This window comes from Anarrhichthys ocellatus, unplaced genomic scaffold, assembly GCF_004355925.1.
Source record: "Anarrhichthys ocellatus isolate YVR2014 unplaced genomic scaffold, GSC_Weel_1.0 scaffold54, whole genome shotgun sequence".
Taxonomy (NCBI): Eukaryota; Metazoa; Chordata; class Actinopteri; order Perciformes; family Anarhichadidae; genus Anarrhichthys; species Anarrhichthys ocellatus.
This window is the reverse complement of record NW_022280084.1, coordinates 2,110,907-2,127,106: the sequence shown is the minus strand read 5'-3', so window position 1 is coordinate 2,127,106 and position 16,200 is coordinate 2,110,907. Positions and strand designations below refer to the sequence as shown.

The 16,200-nt window shown below is 42.1% G+C and overlaps 1 protein-coding gene and 1 pseudogene across 9 annotated transcripts in view; both read left to right on the top strand.

The window, feature by feature from the left end:
* LOC116396223 (supervillin-like) overlaps positions 1-10,414 on the top strand; it is a 35,471-nt gene extending 25,057 nt beyond the window's left edge. For 8 of the 9 annotated variants that reach the window (XM_031870703.1, XM_031870700.1, XM_031870699.1 and 5 more), the window contains 13 exons: positions 29-174; positions 1,377-1,552; positions 2,177-2,324; positions 2,689-2,977; positions 3,185-3,336; positions 3,645-3,750; positions 4,137-4,344; positions 4,482-4,615; positions 5,036-5,194; positions 5,390-5,533; positions 6,019-6,140; positions 6,416-6,571; positions 9,538-10,414. In XM_031870703.1, coding sequence (XP_031726563.1) covers positions 29-174; positions 1,377-1,552; positions 2,177-2,324; positions 2,689-2,977; positions 3,185-3,336; positions 3,645-3,750; positions 4,137-4,344; positions 4,482-4,615; positions 5,036-5,194; positions 5,390-5,533; positions 6,019-6,140; positions 6,416-6,571; positions 9,538-9,624 — 2,027 coding nt within the window. In that variant the 3' untranslated portion in view covers positions 9,625-10,414. Of the gene's footprint in view, positions 1-28; positions 175-1,376; positions 1,553-2,176; positions 2,325-2,688; positions 2,978-3,184; positions 3,337-3,644; positions 3,751-4,136; positions 4,345-4,481; positions 4,616-5,035; positions 5,195-5,389; positions 5,534-6,018; positions 6,141-6,415; positions 6,572-7,270; positions 7,293-9,537 lie in introns of all 9 variants that reach the window. The other variant, XM_031870701.1, reaches the window with a different exon arrangement.
* Positions 10,415-15,498: 5,084 nt separating this feature from the next.
* The window catches only part of LOC116396226 (acyl-coenzyme A thioesterase 1-like), a 1,302-nt pseudogene continuing 600 nt past the window's right edge, over positions 15,499-16,200 (top strand).

Here is a 16,200-nt window from a genome sequence, read left to right as displayed (position 1 = left end):
TAACATGTCCGTCTGATTGTGCTTATAGCGGCTGGTCCACCAGAGGAGGATGAGCAGTTTGAGAATGCCATTGTGGAAACCAACTGTATCTTCAGACTGCTGGATGACAAACTGGTTCCTGATGATGACGAGTGGGGGAAGGTCCCTCGCAGCTCTCTGCTGGCGTCCAAGGAGGTCAGTGGGACTTTCTGTTGGTCCGCAAAGGCGTCTCGACATGGTTTTTGCTTCTTGATTTTGTATTCAAATGGAGAGAATGTGCTGTCAGTGTTTTTGACCTGGATTAGAAGACTGAAATGTTACACTGCGAGCATTAGTCATGCCTTTTTAAAAGGTGGTGTCTGGAGATTATTTGAATTCAACACTCAAACAAATACGCCCCTACAAATTTACCGTCCCTCTCGCTCGCACTGGCTTTACCTTTAAGGGGATCCTTGAAGTCCTTGAAAGTGTGTGCATTTGAGGGGATGGGGGAATCGAGGCCTTGTATGTTTTTGCAAATAGACATAAATAGAGTGTTGAAAGTGCTTGAATATATATATTTCGTACAAGAATATAGGTTATGTTCCACTGTGTGTCAGCCCACAGTAGCACCTGCCTGGAGAAAGTGCGGCGGTCACGCCTGTGTATGAGGGATGGAAGTAGAACGACGCAGGTTAAACAGCGGCATTATAAAGATTCTCAGGAATCAACAGTCCTCAAACTATGACGTGTTAGGTCCTTGAATTTGAGGGAATCGGGCCTGGAACGTCCTTAAATTGAATGTGTTTAAGAAGGTTTGTTGGAAGTTAAGAAGGGAACCCAGGCTACCGGACCGTGAGGCGTAGTGGAGGAGAATCCCTGATTCCACCTCTTTAGCCGACACTGTTCGGCTTTACTTTCAGTTGCCCTTTGACTCACTGAAGCCTCATGACACCAGAATAATGCAGCATCTCCACAGTATGTAACTTAAGATTTTCTGATATATATATATCATGTCAGTATTCTGAAGAGGAGCTCTGTGCTTCTGGCTGGTTTTAAATGTGTTGCTTAGCAACAGCAGGTGCCATGGCGAGCACCTCCTACATCCATCTGTGCACTGCTGCCGCTGAACAAATAGAAACGGGATCAGGACAGTGGGGCTAACACCAAGCAGTGCACTGCAGTTACATTGATCATTTCTCATATAAATGAAGGAGCATCTGGAATGTGAATTATTTATATTGTAGTCTTAATATGGTATAACATATGTCATATATATATATATATATATATATATATATAAGAGCACTGTCCACATGGTGCTTGTAGAGGCATTTACTCAAAATATAACCTCTGTGTAGCTCTTGGTTAACATGGACAAACAACTCCCCGATGCTTTCCCATTGTTTTCGTTGCAGGTGTTGGTGTTTGACTTTGGCAGTGAGGTGTATGTGTGGCACGGTAAAGAGGTGACTCTGGCTCAGAGGAAGGTGGCCTTCCAGCTCGCCAAACACCTTTGGAACGGGACGTTTGACTACACCTGCTGTGACGTCAACCCACTGGACCCTGGAGGCTGCAACGCACTCATACCCAGGTGGGAAACACACACACACACACACACACACACACACACACACACACACACACACACACTTGCAATAACATTTTATTGACTTGCATTCATTTTCTGAAGGCTTACTCTAACCTTTTTTTTAACCCACATTTTGTACTTACTTAACCCCAAAACCAAGTCTTAACTCATAAGTAACTGGTGGACCAACTTTTGTCCCCAGATGGGAGGTGAGTCCCCATAATGTGAGTGTGTGAATGCATTTATGTCCCCACAACATCACTAATACATACACATACAAACACATCTGCATTTCTGTTCTTGTCATTACTATAAATTATTTGCCCTGAAATAGTCTTTTGATGATAATAATAATAATAAATAGAGTGATGACATTATTGCTACAATCTGCATCTTTATATTTTAAAAACTATTGTTAAAAAGTGATTGTAAACTGTCTCTAAAAAACAATAGAGGACATAAAAAATACTCTGATAACTTTTAATAACCACACGTACAAATTTACACACAAGAATTTAACAACCATGGTCTTACTTTATGTAAAGCTCTTTGATTTAACATAACATAAAGTTTGATCTTGGCATCTTTTCTCTTTTTCTTTGTGTCTGTGTGTGCGTCCGATGACAGGAAGGGCCAGGGCCGTCCTGATTGGGCGATATTTGGCAGGCTGACAGAGCACAACGAGACGATCCTGTTCAAAGAAAAGTTCGTGGACTGGTCCGAAGCGAAGTCGCCAACACCAAAGGAAGGCGGCGAGCTCGTACCTGAGCAGAAGGTGCAAATCCAACGCTTGTCTCATGAGGATAACTGCAATTCTTACACAGATCAGAGAGTCTTCACATGTTTTCTCTATCCCCCCCATCTGTTCATATATTGGATTATTGGGCTGATGCTTGATCTCAGTTAATGTTGCCAGGAACAGTTGGTTACACACTGGGACCGAAACAAGAATAAGAGCATGTGCCTTTGAGTGGATGCTGTACGAAGCACCATAGAGAAGAATGAGCCCATGTGTTACCATTGACAGCTAAAATAGTAATAAGAGAAGCTTATGCTACATGTCAGATCAGAAAGGACGTTATTATCGCGTCTTAAAATGTGCTTTTAAATAAATCTTATCTGTGATCTTTGCATCTCAGCTCTCTCAGGAGGCCCCGGGTAGAGAATGCCGGCCTTATGACGCCACCTTGATGCTGCCCGTCCTCCAGTCGTCCATTTCCACCATCTTGGACGGGTTAAATGTCGGCCGCGGACACGGCCCGGTGGAGACCGAGGACCACATGAGGACTCAGGAGATCAGCACGGCGTCAGTGGACGTCTGGCACATCCTGGAGTTCGACTACAGCCGTCTGCCACGCCAGAGCATCGGCCAGTTCCATGAGGGAGACGCCTACGTGGTCAAGTGGAAGTACATGATCAACACCTCAGGTTAGCCACTGTGGACTCCCAATTTACATCCTCTATAAAACATTGTGCTTAATATGTTAGAATAATTTAATGAGCACCAAGTTTTTGTGTTGTAATTAAGGTTAAGATTTCCATTTGCACAGGGAGATAAACTTGCTGCAATAACAACATTATTATTGACGATTCAGAGTATTTTGTTGATGTTTTCGTCCTGTGTGTGTGTGTCAGTCGGTCGTAGGCTGAACCCCGAGGCGAGGAGTAGCGGGCCGGGGAAGGAGAAATGCTGCTACTTCTTCTGGCAGGGTCAGCACTCCACCGTCAGCGAGAAAGGGACGTCGGCGCTGATGACCGTGGAGCTGGACGAGGAAAGAGGGGCGCAGGTACAGGAAACGAGGCTTCTAAACCAGCCAAATAATCAAAACGAAACATACATCTAACAGAAAGTGAGAGGTGGACAATTCAATAATTGAGAACTGTTACTACCCCAGACTGACCAAAATAAGCCTTGGACTGTTTTTATGTCAATGCTGATTTTGTAGCATCATAAGTTAATGAATGATATCCAGATGTTCCCTGATGTTTATTTCTTGCCGTAGGTTCTCCTACTTATCTAGGAGCATGTAGCCATTAAAGTAGTGTTTTGTTTGCATTAGTTTTACAACTGGTTTCCTGCGTCTGTCTGTTACAGGTTCAGGTGCAGCAAGGAAAGGAGCCTCCGTGTTTCCTGCAGTGCTTCAACGGAGGAATGATCGTCCACGCTGGCAAGAGGGAGGAGGAGGAGGAGAACACTCAGAGTAAACATGTTTACATGTCTGCTCTTTATTCCAGTTATTTATCTAATTCCTGACATTTTTTTCTACACAATAATTGTTCAATGGATGTTTGATTGTATGCCAACAGTTCCTTATTTTTACTGCACATTCATTAAATTCACGCAGCAGTTAAAACTAAAAGTCATGATTATTAATCATCTACTGCTGAAGCTTCCCATATTATAACCTTTGTGCCAAAAAAAGTAAAGTGGCAATTTTTGGAATACAACAATATGCAGTCTGTTTAGCAATAATTCATGTCTTGAGTTTTTGTTTATTTTGCAATTTGTCGACAGTTAAAAGGCTGGAGATTTGAATGTAATTTATGTAATACTGAGTGATAACTTAACCCGCTCCTCTGCACCCAGGTGAGTGGCGTCTGTACTGTGTGCGGGGCGAGGTGCCTGTGGAGGGCCACCTGCTGGAGGTGGCGTGTCACTGCAGCAGCCTGCGCTCCAGAGCATCCATGATCCTGCTCAACATCAACAAGGCCATCATATACCTGTGGCACGGCTGCAAGACGCAGCTACACACTCGCAGGGTGGGAAACACGGCCACGCTCAAGATCAAAGAACAGTGAGTTTCTATAATTACATTTCAGGATGACCTTTAAGATACTATTCAATAAAGTTACACTGATTCAAATTATTATTACTGGTGGGTGTTGTGGGTTGTTTGGTTGCCATGAAACATGAACTCTGTCTTCCTCTCAGGTGTCCTCTGGAGGCGGGTCTCCACAGCAGCAGCAAGGTGACCATCCATGAGTGTGATGAGGGGGTGGAGCCTCCGGGCTTCTGGGAGGCTCTGGGGAGAAAAGACAGGAAGGCCTACGACTGCATGCTGCAAGGTACAGTCTGTACTTACATACCTTGGTTACTTAATGATATTCACATGTACATTTACTCTAACCTCAGACACAATTAGTACAATTATTTTTGATAGAAATCAGATCAAAACAGTTTCTATAAAATGAGAAGTTTTCTAAAGGAACTCCGGTGCTTGGAAACACTACCACTTTTGTCCACAGGGACCGCCACAATCAACACAAAAATGAAAGTTCCTCCTATAGTAACTTTAACTATTAACCTTGCTCTAAAATCAATATTGTATTAAGTGTATTATATTGTATACTTGAATAAGATGATATGTGATCAACAACTAAACAAGATCAAGTCGAGAAAATATAAAGTCTTGAGGATCAATACACCTCGGTGCTACATTATCATGTGAAACTTGAAGGATGTTGGTTTCTGATTTTCTTTTTCAGATCCGGGTAAATTCAACTTCACCCCACGGCTTTTCCAGCTGAGCAGCACATCTGGAGACTTTGTGGCGAGTGAGTTCTTCCACCCGTCCAGCGCTCCAGACCTGGTCAGCTCGCTGCCCTTCCTGCAGGAAGACCTGTACAACGCATCGCAACAACCCGGTGAGGCCCGGTCACAAACGCATTGCAGTGAATACACCTTGACAAAGTGGCGACTGCTATTTTGCCCTAAATTAGTCTGAACGTTACACGTGATGTTATATATATGTTATATATATATATATATATATATATATACATATGTTATATGTTATGTATATATACATATAGTGATATAATCATTTCCCTCTCTGTCAGCGCTGTTCCTGGTGGATAACTTCCACGAGGTCTACCTGTGGCAGGGCTGGTGGCCTCAGGACAGCGAGAGCACCGGCTCGGCTTGCATCCGCTGGGATTCAGACAGAAAGTGTGCGATGGAGACGGTGCTGCAGTACTGCAAGGGTGAGAACGGGCGATGGTCCATGAAATGCTTCATTGAATCACAGCTGATAGCTGCACTGGTGTATTATCCATATATTATAAATAATATAAATCTTGGCCCCTGATCAACACCCATGAATGCAATAAACAATCTTTCCATGATGCCACTTTGTTTTCAAGTGTTTAAAGTTAAAATAGTACTTATTTTGACTCAATTTTGACCAAGAAAATAAGGAAATAGTAAAAATGTACAGATTTTCTGGCCAGTGTTTTTGCGAAAGGGTCGTTTTTTTTATTTACTGTCTCTTTAACTTTGATAAAGTCTTCACAATTTAACCAGAACTACTCTCCTCCTCTCTACCTGGATACATTAAAAATGTATTATTGAATTGGAAGAGAAAATGAAAACATCCTGCAACACAAACTTTAACCAAACCAGCTGAGTATTTAGATTAGATTTAAATTAGGATTTGAAATAGAATTATTGAGACGATTTTCTCCTGCAGAGAAGAACGAGAAGAAGCCTCAGAAGTCGTATCTGATCCACGCCGGTCTGGAGCCGCTCACCTTCACCAACATGTTTCCCAGCTGGGATTACAGAGAGGACGTGGCCGAGATCACCGAGAGGGTCCGCAACACACACACACACACACACACACACACACACACACACACACACACACACACATCCAACATCAACTCTCCGCACATTGGTGGAAGCTGTCAAAATACACTCTTATTTATATGATATAATCATGATATCCATAAGCAATCAGGAGGAGACATTATACTGTGCATATAGAACCACAGCCTCTTTTTCACACACTATTCCAAAAACTAATTGTCCAAACACCTGCTGTCATTATGAGAGACTTCATGCCGTGTCCTCTGTTGTGGCTGCAGGAGGCGGAGGTGTGTCACCAGATCATCCTGGTGGAGGACGTGTTGGCCCGGCTCTGTCAGAACGCCTTCCCTCTGGCTCAGCTGCAGGCCCGGCCGCTCCCAGAGGGAGTCGACCCGCTCCGCCTGGAGATCTACCTGTCCGACCAGGACTTTGAGGTCAGCAAACCGACGCACAAAACTGCTGCACCAAACCACATGTTTTATATCCAAGTGTTTGTAATGTTGGAAGCAGTGTTATAAAATAAACATCCTTGTTTTAGATAGCATGTTTCCCTCCCTTGATCAGAGTTTTTAGGACATGTTGGTCATTAAAAGAGGCAATTCTAACAGAAATATGAAATCATACATACATAAAACTGAGTTTCTCATCACAGGAGAAGATCTGATTAATATTTTGAGTAACTTTCAAACGAACTTGTTGAAATATCTACTGAGTTAAAATCAAATGTGACGTGTTTTGCAGTTAAGACTTTAGCTGTGGTTTACACTGAGGGGCAAATTTATAAAGGACGAATGGCGGCCTCATATAGCTCGATCACTTGTGCATCACTTGCAAAAAGATGAAATGAAATTACAGCACAAACACGTCCATAACGTTTTGCAGCTGATTGCAAATATTCATGTGGCCAAATAGCACAGAGTGCCACTTCCATCCAAACCTCAATCCAAACCTCCTGTAGTGCAATTAAGAGAGAGGAAAGGGCAAAATGTAACGCCAAAGTGTAGAAGTTCTGCTTCGTGTCAATATTGCTCATAGCTTATGTATGAAACAGACGATTCAGAGGTGGATTTTCCCTCTAAATCTACAACTCCTCATTCATATCATCCTAACTCCATCTAACTCTCACTTCACAGACCAAGTCGTAGGTGGATTCAGGTAAGAAGAGCCAATCATTTGATTCATCAGCATTCAGGCGACCTGTCATCCTTGATAGCACGTCAGCACTGTGTTGTTCTTTCTTTCTTTCTCTCTTAATGTGGTATGAAAACTCTGTTTCACTCCCCGAGTGTGGTGCTGGTTGAGGAGGAAAGTTTTGCGCTTGGCTGCTCAATTACATCTGAAAAAGATCATCCAGCGTACTCTGTTAGATATTATGAGTCCTTCATATCAGCTGCTTCACACAGAAGATAACAAACATAGAACGACACATGAACTAAGAGTCCATCACTGCTCAGAATAATAGAGATGAAATATTAAGAATGATAAAAATAGAATATCTCATAGTGTGTCTACATTGCAAGTATGTATTTATATAATTGGTTCATGTATATATCAAGTAGGATAACTAATTATTAATTAGTAAGTGCATTTTTCACAGTCTCATAATCTTTAAACATTTGACAGAAAATGTATCTATTTTTGTAATTGATACATAACACCAACTATTGTATTAGTTAATGTGAGGAGTTGCTGCTTTTCCTGTTTTGTATCATTTTAATGACATATTTTTGGGGGTTTTAACTGTTGATGAAGTCACTTTGAGCTGCGGGAAATGATTGATTTTTATAGATAAGATGAGACACAAGATTAGTTGATCGATAGTTGTAGCCATATGAAGTTAAACATTTGTCTTTATCTCATCATTTTCAATTACTAGGAGAAGTTTTATTTTTAAAATGTCTTTATTTTGATCTCTTTGTTTTCTATCAGAAATGGGCTTCAACATAACCCTCGATGGAAAACTTGGATTCAGCAGTTTTTATCACATTTCCTTAATATGAACAACTGAGGTTGTAAATGAGGCGTTTAAAGACATGAATACTATTGAGATAATTGAGACATTTAATTGTGCAGCCATCGTTCATTTCTTCTCCTCTTTAGAAGGTGTCTGTTCTTGACTACACGACACTACTGTGCTCTTCTCTGCTGCTGCTGCTGCTGCTGCTGCTCTTCTCTTCTCTCTCTCTCTCTCTCTCTCTCTCTCACACACACACACACCGCACCTTCCACCTGAGACCCTTTCCTCTGCACTTGTGATTCACCATCAGCTGCACTGCAGTCTGACTCACTGTCTGTCTGTGGAGCACAAAATGGAGGCATGAAAAACCATGAAACCACTAAACTGTCATAAGAACCGACCGAGCGCTACATCCATTATTAACATGACGTCGGTGTGTTGTCTTCTAGCCCGGCATTGACCAAACAGCAAGTGTATTATTAACAAATGTAAAGATGTACCAGATAAGTCCAAAAATGTACAAGATGTTGCTTTTTATCTCACAGAAACGCTGATGATGCACTTTGATATGAATGATCTGAAACTTAATTTTAGATTTGACGTCTAACTGTGAGAGAAACAAGAAATCTTTTTTACTTACTTTATTTACAGGGTTTGTTTTGAAAGTTTAGAAAATGCTTTATTGGATTTCAAGGTTAGGAATATGCTCGAATTCAATGAACAGCTTGAATTTCAACATGTCGGTGTTTCATCGGCACAAGTGCTCACGTAAAAGAAAAATCTTTTCATTTTTGAAATGGACCGATCCGGTCGTCATATTTTTTTGGCATCTCCTGGCGTCTCAAACCAGATGCGGAGCTAGCTGAGCATTAAATAATCCTAATCAGAACATACAGTCAATGTCAATATCAACAAAGTGTCAATATACATTGATTGCTGTAGTTATAAAGGGATCACATTTGCATTTATAGTAACAGTTTAGACTTGGTGATAAAGGCCTCGACAGTCTGGACATTGTTGGTTTAGGTACCTTTAAAGTGGATTTTACTCTTAAAAAGCTGCACCAACCCTGTATTGATCCAAGTCTTTGATCCAATCAAACGGTACCAGACTTTCTGGTGTTGACAATCTTTGTTAAATTTATTGACATCTAGAAACACTCAGACATGTTTAAAAGGCTGTTTAGCATAAAAATCCACACTTTCAAAGTTGTAAAAAATGTTTTTTAGATTCCTTGAGGTGAAAAAATTCTACAGATCATAAAATTGCGTTTGTTGTGTCATTTTTTTTTTTTTTGTTGAATATGTTTGACGGCTCCAAAGCTTTTATCAGTAACAGGAAAAACACCAATACCTCCTTTAGAAACGGTACTTAAAGTTGAATCCCCTGAGTCGGGATTTTTTCTGATTAATGAACCGCATGTGTCTCTCTTTCCAATCGCAGAAAGCTTTGGAAATGACGAGAGAGGAATACGAAGGTTTACCAGGGTGGAAGCAAGTGAACTTAAAGAAGGCCAAAGGACTGTTTTAAGGAGGTTTTTTCAATCGAGGATGGAAGCGGATTAAAAAACACAGAAAAGGACAGTTGAGACGGAGACACAGGAATCCTGTTTTGTTGGCGACGCGCGAGGACATTGGGACAGAAAGTATCTGAATCTGAAGAAAACGGTCATGAAGGATGAGGCTGGAGATGCACTCGCCTTGCTTATAGTCGTGTTTTACCTTTCAACATTACATAACATAAATGAAATTCACACGGTGTACCAGAAGGTAAACACACCCTGTTTCGGTTCATACCTGGTGTCTCTGTGTATTTGGAGTTTCCTCCAAACACTAAAGTCACCACTCGTGGACTCACCAATGAAAATGTGCACACTAGGACGCTTGGTGTCAGAGTGCCATGCTCTGGACATGTGTGTGTGTGTGTGTGTATGTGTGCGCGCGATTGTATATAATGTTTGTGTGTATTGTCGATTTTTGTGTAAATGTGTGTGTATCTATGTAAAAACCTGTCGCGTCAGAAGTTGTGAGGAAAGTTTTAAACAATGTTTTTGTTGTCTACAGTGTCTGGATGCTGTCAGGCCTCGTAGCGAACTCGTGTTGCTCGATGGTGTTAAACTGCTGAAGTGACTCTCGGCTTGAAGGAGTTTGTAATTTTACAGGTTTGACTTGTTTGGAGAAAGAAGAAGCAGCAGCTCTGAATGTATAGTGCCTTGCTTTTTGTGTACAGTTTATATACAGAAATTCTAGTCTGGATTTTTAAAGACTTTCTTTGTGATATAAGACATAGTGAATTAAATCACAATGATGCTCAACTCAAACCACGTGTCACTCTGTGTCTCCTGCTTCATACGCAGTTTATTTTAATACAAGTCAAATTATTATCTGGGCTAGGAGATAGTTAATCAACTCTACTCATGTTGCCTTTATTTAAAAACAAGTTGTTCCATACAGGACTTGTTTGGTACATGTTTGATACCGACCACAACACCATCACAAATCGTGTCAGTGTGTCTCTTTCTCTCTGCAGAGGGTCTAAAGGCTAATTTACTATCTACATAACTGTACACATACTGACACGTAAGCTGACTGTTGGCATGTCTGACAGCAGAATGTAGAAAACATAAGAGACAATGTTGGACTATTCCTTGAACTACGACTACGAGAGAATGTGATGCTTATGCAGTATGTTTGAGTTTTCGGCTCGGTGTGTAGGGTTAGTTATTTCCGGCTTACACAATTGTAAGGATTATATTCCTACACGTGACATGAACGCCTTCAAACACTTAAAAGTTACATAAGGTTGGTGCTATTCTAAATATTTCTTATTGTCAGCAAATCCCACACAAAAAGACCAGCGTGTTGGTCCATCTCTCACTAATCTCTGACTCTCATACACCGTCTTTGGCACTCGGCTTCAAGCCCAGTGGTTCAAACTGGGGACAATATTCATTAAAAAGAAATACCTCTCAAATATATTGTTTCATTTTTTTAAATTCAAGGCTCAGCAACAGCTTGGCGCTGTCGTCGTCAGCAAATGCAACTCAAACAGGGGTACACGGTGTTCTCATTAGAGCGCACATTTGGTGCTTTGGTGAGTATTTCCAGCAGAAGGATGCATGTATGTGGGATTGACTCAAAAGAAACTGTTCATGTTAAATTAGGAACTTTCACTGCATCACTGGGGCACATTGATGTTTTTTTTAAATAGCTTTTAGACAATAGATCTCCTCACAGAGGAATAAGATGTATTTTTAGCCCATGGATACACGTATAACTCTCAGGAGCCTGTCGTTAGTCACTTTAGCCACAAGATGGCGATGTGAACCCAAACACAACATCCCATAAATCTCCAAAAGTTAAAGTTTCATCATTGAATTTATTCATGTTCTTTGTTCCTACTGCAGCCAACTATTTGCTAAATTCTCTTTATACTTTCTAAATCTTTGGACTCAAGAGGCCCACACAAGGCCTAACTGTTGCCGGTGGAATTTGACCTACATGACCTGGAATTATGTAATATGTAGCTTCACCACACATGCATACAGACTGAGCGTCAAGCAACAGCTCTTCTGGCCACACATCGTCAACAGACACAGCGCGGTCAGTTCTGATGAAAATATCTTTCTCCATTCATTGCGGCCAGTTTTTCCACCCAGTCAGGTGAGAACATGAGGAAAAGTGATGTCAATGCAAGTGGTTGTAAAAAGTAGCAAATAAATATTGTTTAGGATGATTGTAATTCTATAATAATAATTAACTGTAAATACTGTTTTTCCCACATCAAAGTAAGCTATGTATCGTCTCCCCTTTTATTTTGTCGCAATGTATAGCAGTGAATGGCCGCTGTACTACTACACAATGGCACTTATTGTTTATCAAATAGAATGTCAGAGTACAGAGTGCTCCGTGGTAAACGTGCAGTGTGGTCACAAGTTGATCTGATGGCCCTTTGCTCTTAGGAGCGACTGCTGACAGTGTTGTACGTTGTTTAAGTGTAGCACAAGACTACACTGATGGTGGCGTAGTGCTTCTGACTACCGACTTTTTTCCACACAATGATATGAGTTCAAATCCCGTGAATATGATTTATTTATATTTGTATATATTTGTCTTCTTCTTTTAACTGTGCTACAGAGTTTTTCTACGTGACACATGTTTGCACAAAACAGGCTCCAAAGACGTTTATGCTCCAAAGACGTTTATGTCTAAAGTTAATAACGACTAATATACAATTACGAGCTTAATATCTAAAATCAACAATCAATCTGTGGTGAGAGTGTGTATGTACATGCATGAAGGTGTGTGTGGCGGAGAAGCGAGAAACTACTCAGACAATGTCGGATGTAATCTGAAACGTGGCCACGCCACCTGGAACTACAAACAATATGGCGGAGGTAGATAGGACTATCAAAATGGAGGGGTAGTCTCGTACGTGACCGCGGCAGACTCCAAAATGGTGCGAGACAATAGAGACCGCGTTTACACACACAGTATGAAATACACAATCATTTCTGCACAGCACTAACGGAACTCGGTGGTCCGTGAACAACAAAAAGCAAAGTTGTTTCTGTGCCTCCATTCACCAACGCGAGTTGGATAGGACGGCGGCGCGTTGGAGGCGACGCTGGTTTTTATAGATGCTGTGATGTCAGGCTGTAGAACAGGAAGTCCACTGCTGTAAGGATTACAGGTACGGGAACTCAAGAGCACGACTCAAAGACAGACTTCAGGTATAGATTTCTTTACTTTACTTGGTCAACATCGGGAGGTGAGTCCAGGTGAGAGCAGACATCAGTAATGTAAATTCACGAAGATTCAGAACATCACATCATTGACTCTAAGTACACAAGAACATTTACTGTTTTACCAACACATAGGCTAAGTTATTGGTTTGGTTACACACAATTCTCAAGTTCATCATCACTAGCTAGGCTATCTGGATATGGAGGAATCCATTCATGAATTGGATACCGCATAGGTGTGGAAGTGGATTGAACAGATACATACATTGTAACAAAAAACCAGGTCCAAAGCCATCCTATTTTGTAACACCATGTGTCTGATGTCATTCACTTCAGTTTGCATGGATTACACTCAAAATCCTCGAACCTAGTGAAATGGCACGGTTGTACCGTACGTGGAACGGAGCGAGTTCCTTAGAGTCAACTTGTCTGATTAATTGGAACACAGCTGTATGCGATGTTGCCACAAACTAAATAAACCTGTTCCGGTAATGCAAGGTCCCTAGATTCACTAGAAACACCAATAATGCCATTACTACAGTCACTCATCCCTATGAAAAAAAAACCCTAACGCGTGGAAATGAATACAGCGGCTGACGTTGGTCAAAGGATAAACAGGAATGGGAGGTTTTGGTTTGGCACAATCTCTATTCTGAGGTCTGGTCGGAATTAAAGGTTTAGTACAATTATGCCTAGTCCAAAACAAATGCGTGACTTTAAAATTATTTGCCCAAGGTATCCTTTGTATTCCTATTTCAAATCGAATAGATGCTGTATTTGGAGCGATATCGAAGTTGTATTCATGTGTTTCTCTAATACTGTTGAGAGTGTCACTATTTCCTCTTGACTTCTATAGGTGCCATACGCTGGTATTATTTTCCGATATGCAATTAGTTTCAGCCACAGTCATTTGATATTTTAATCCTTGTTGGATGTATCTTTTGTAATAAAATATGGTGGGGGTCAGGTGACCCCCAAAGGGGGGATATGTTGAAGAAAATCATCATATAATTTAGGATTGAACTGAACACATTAGGTTTCATATAAACATTCTTAGGAAGAGATTAAGGCACGCCAGACAAATAGTAATTTCATCACTCCAATGTGTGTCCAAACATTTCAAGTACACAAATCGTGTGTTCTGCCAAAAGGTCATCTCGACCCAAACGAGGACATGAGAGCATGACATAGTGAAGAGACCAGAGGTGCTCTGTTTTTGGTTAAACCCACTGGTTTGATTGGGTAAGTGACCTATTGGGAAAGTGACTTAAAGGGAGTGATTTTTGACTATAAAAGTAATCTGTGAAAAGTAATACATTGGATTTGTTTGGATTTGCTGAACTTGTTGTATGTTGGCTTGTGCTTATTAAAACACTTGCCACTGGGTTGCAACTTCAGTTCGCCGTCTCTTCGCCACAACACGTGTGGAAAGCAGGTCTCATTCTTTTCTCCGGACAATCTGCCTGCCAGTGTCCTCGTCTTCCGCAATTGTGACACACATTCGGATCGTAATTTCTGTGAGTCCATCCTGGTCTGCCTCTGTTCCTGTTTGCCTGGGACAAATGTTTGAGTGGGTTCTGCCAGAGCGTTATACATTGACAACTGAGCCTCTTCCAATTTCTTTTGTTCATCTTTTCTGTGAACCTCGTCCTCGGCATGTTCACTGTGCTGAAGCATATCTGTAAGTGGACACGTTTTCCAGGTTACACAGGATCTTTTCACCATCTGCATCGTGTGACGACCCCTCCCTTCCACCAGGGGTCTGTGTCCTGTTTTCTCCTCAGTTGTCATCCAGGATGTTAATCGGCCACTGATGGGCGACACCTGAGCTTTGGGTTGGTCCCAGCTATAAAGGCTGCCCCTCTTCTTTGGCTGTGGTCCCTCTCCAGCTCCTGTTTGGAGGACCTGGATGCTGCTTTGTTTTGATTGTTTATTTATTTAGTTAGTGGTACTTTCAATAAATGTCTATTAGTTTTATACTCGTCTTGTCTCGCTCATGTTACGACTTTTTGAGCCGGGTCATGACAATGTAATCTCGTGAAAAATAACACATTAATAACTAATGGCATGTCAGTGACGCATACAGCTCGAGAATAAATACCACAGGAATAACCACGACAACCTTCGACGTCCGGTTCCCAGACAACCCTCTTAACCCAGTGAGCCACGGTTGCCCAAATAGTTGACAGTTGAAGACACATAAGGTCGCCTGACCTTGTGAAGAGGATGATGCGAAATGCCAGACCCAACAATGCAGAAGAGCTGAAGGCCACTATCAGAGCAACCTGGGCTCTCATAACACCTGAGCAGTGCCACAGACTGATCGACTCCATGCCAACTTTTTGATGATATTCTAATTATATGACCAACACCTGTATAACGCTGGAGCGCTTAGCTGAGACACACAAGACAATCTGGCAGGGAACAAGTGTAAGTGAGGAGACCTAAATAGTGATGGACTAATGAGGGAATGGGCTGCAGGTGAGGAGGGCGTGGAGGACCAGGTGAGGGGAATGAGAGGTGATCGGGTGTGAATGGCAGGATCTGAAATGACAGGGGAGTTAATTAAAAAGGCAGGCAGGATGAAAACAACTAATATGAAGGGGAATTCGTGACAGCTGCGGTGCCTATGGCCCTCGTCCAATGAGGTATCAGTGTTGACTTAACATCCCACCTGGGGTTGGTGTGAATCTTAACTCAAATCAGGCTGCTGACTATCCTGCAGGCCCTTTGTTCAGACCCTCATGGTGAGGCCCCAACAGAGGTTTGGGGACACTATTAAAAGTGAACAAGGTTCAACAAAAACATTCATTACGTATGTATCTGCTTTGTCAAAATGTTTTGAAGTAATATGATAGTCCAATTTCTTCTTTTACAATGACAGTGAAACCGTGTGAAGAAAAAACAACAGTAGATTCAGGAAAGATGTCTTCCCAAGTCAGACTGAGGCTGCTGCCGAGAGCCAGATGCATGTTCGATGAGCCCGTCCAGGTGAAGGTGGCCGGGCTGAGGTCCAGACAGGTGGTCACCGTGAGAGCCAGATCGACCGACGAGAAGGGAGTGGTGTTCAGCTCCTCGGCCACCTACAGGGCCGATGGGGGCGGGGAGGTCGACCTGGAGAGGGACCCCTCTCTCACTGGGAGCTACACCGGGGTTGAGCCCATGGGTCTGCTGTGGTCCATGAGGGCAGACTCTTTGCACAAAAGGTTTCAAAGAACAAAGTCACTAAACCCTCACGTGGTGAAGTTCTCCGTGCACGAGGAGGAGGGCAGGATGCTGGCAGAGGCGACCAATGAGAGGCTTCTGATTGGAGACGGGGTCAGCAGGCACACGGTCAAAGAGGGGAATGTTCGTGGGGTCCT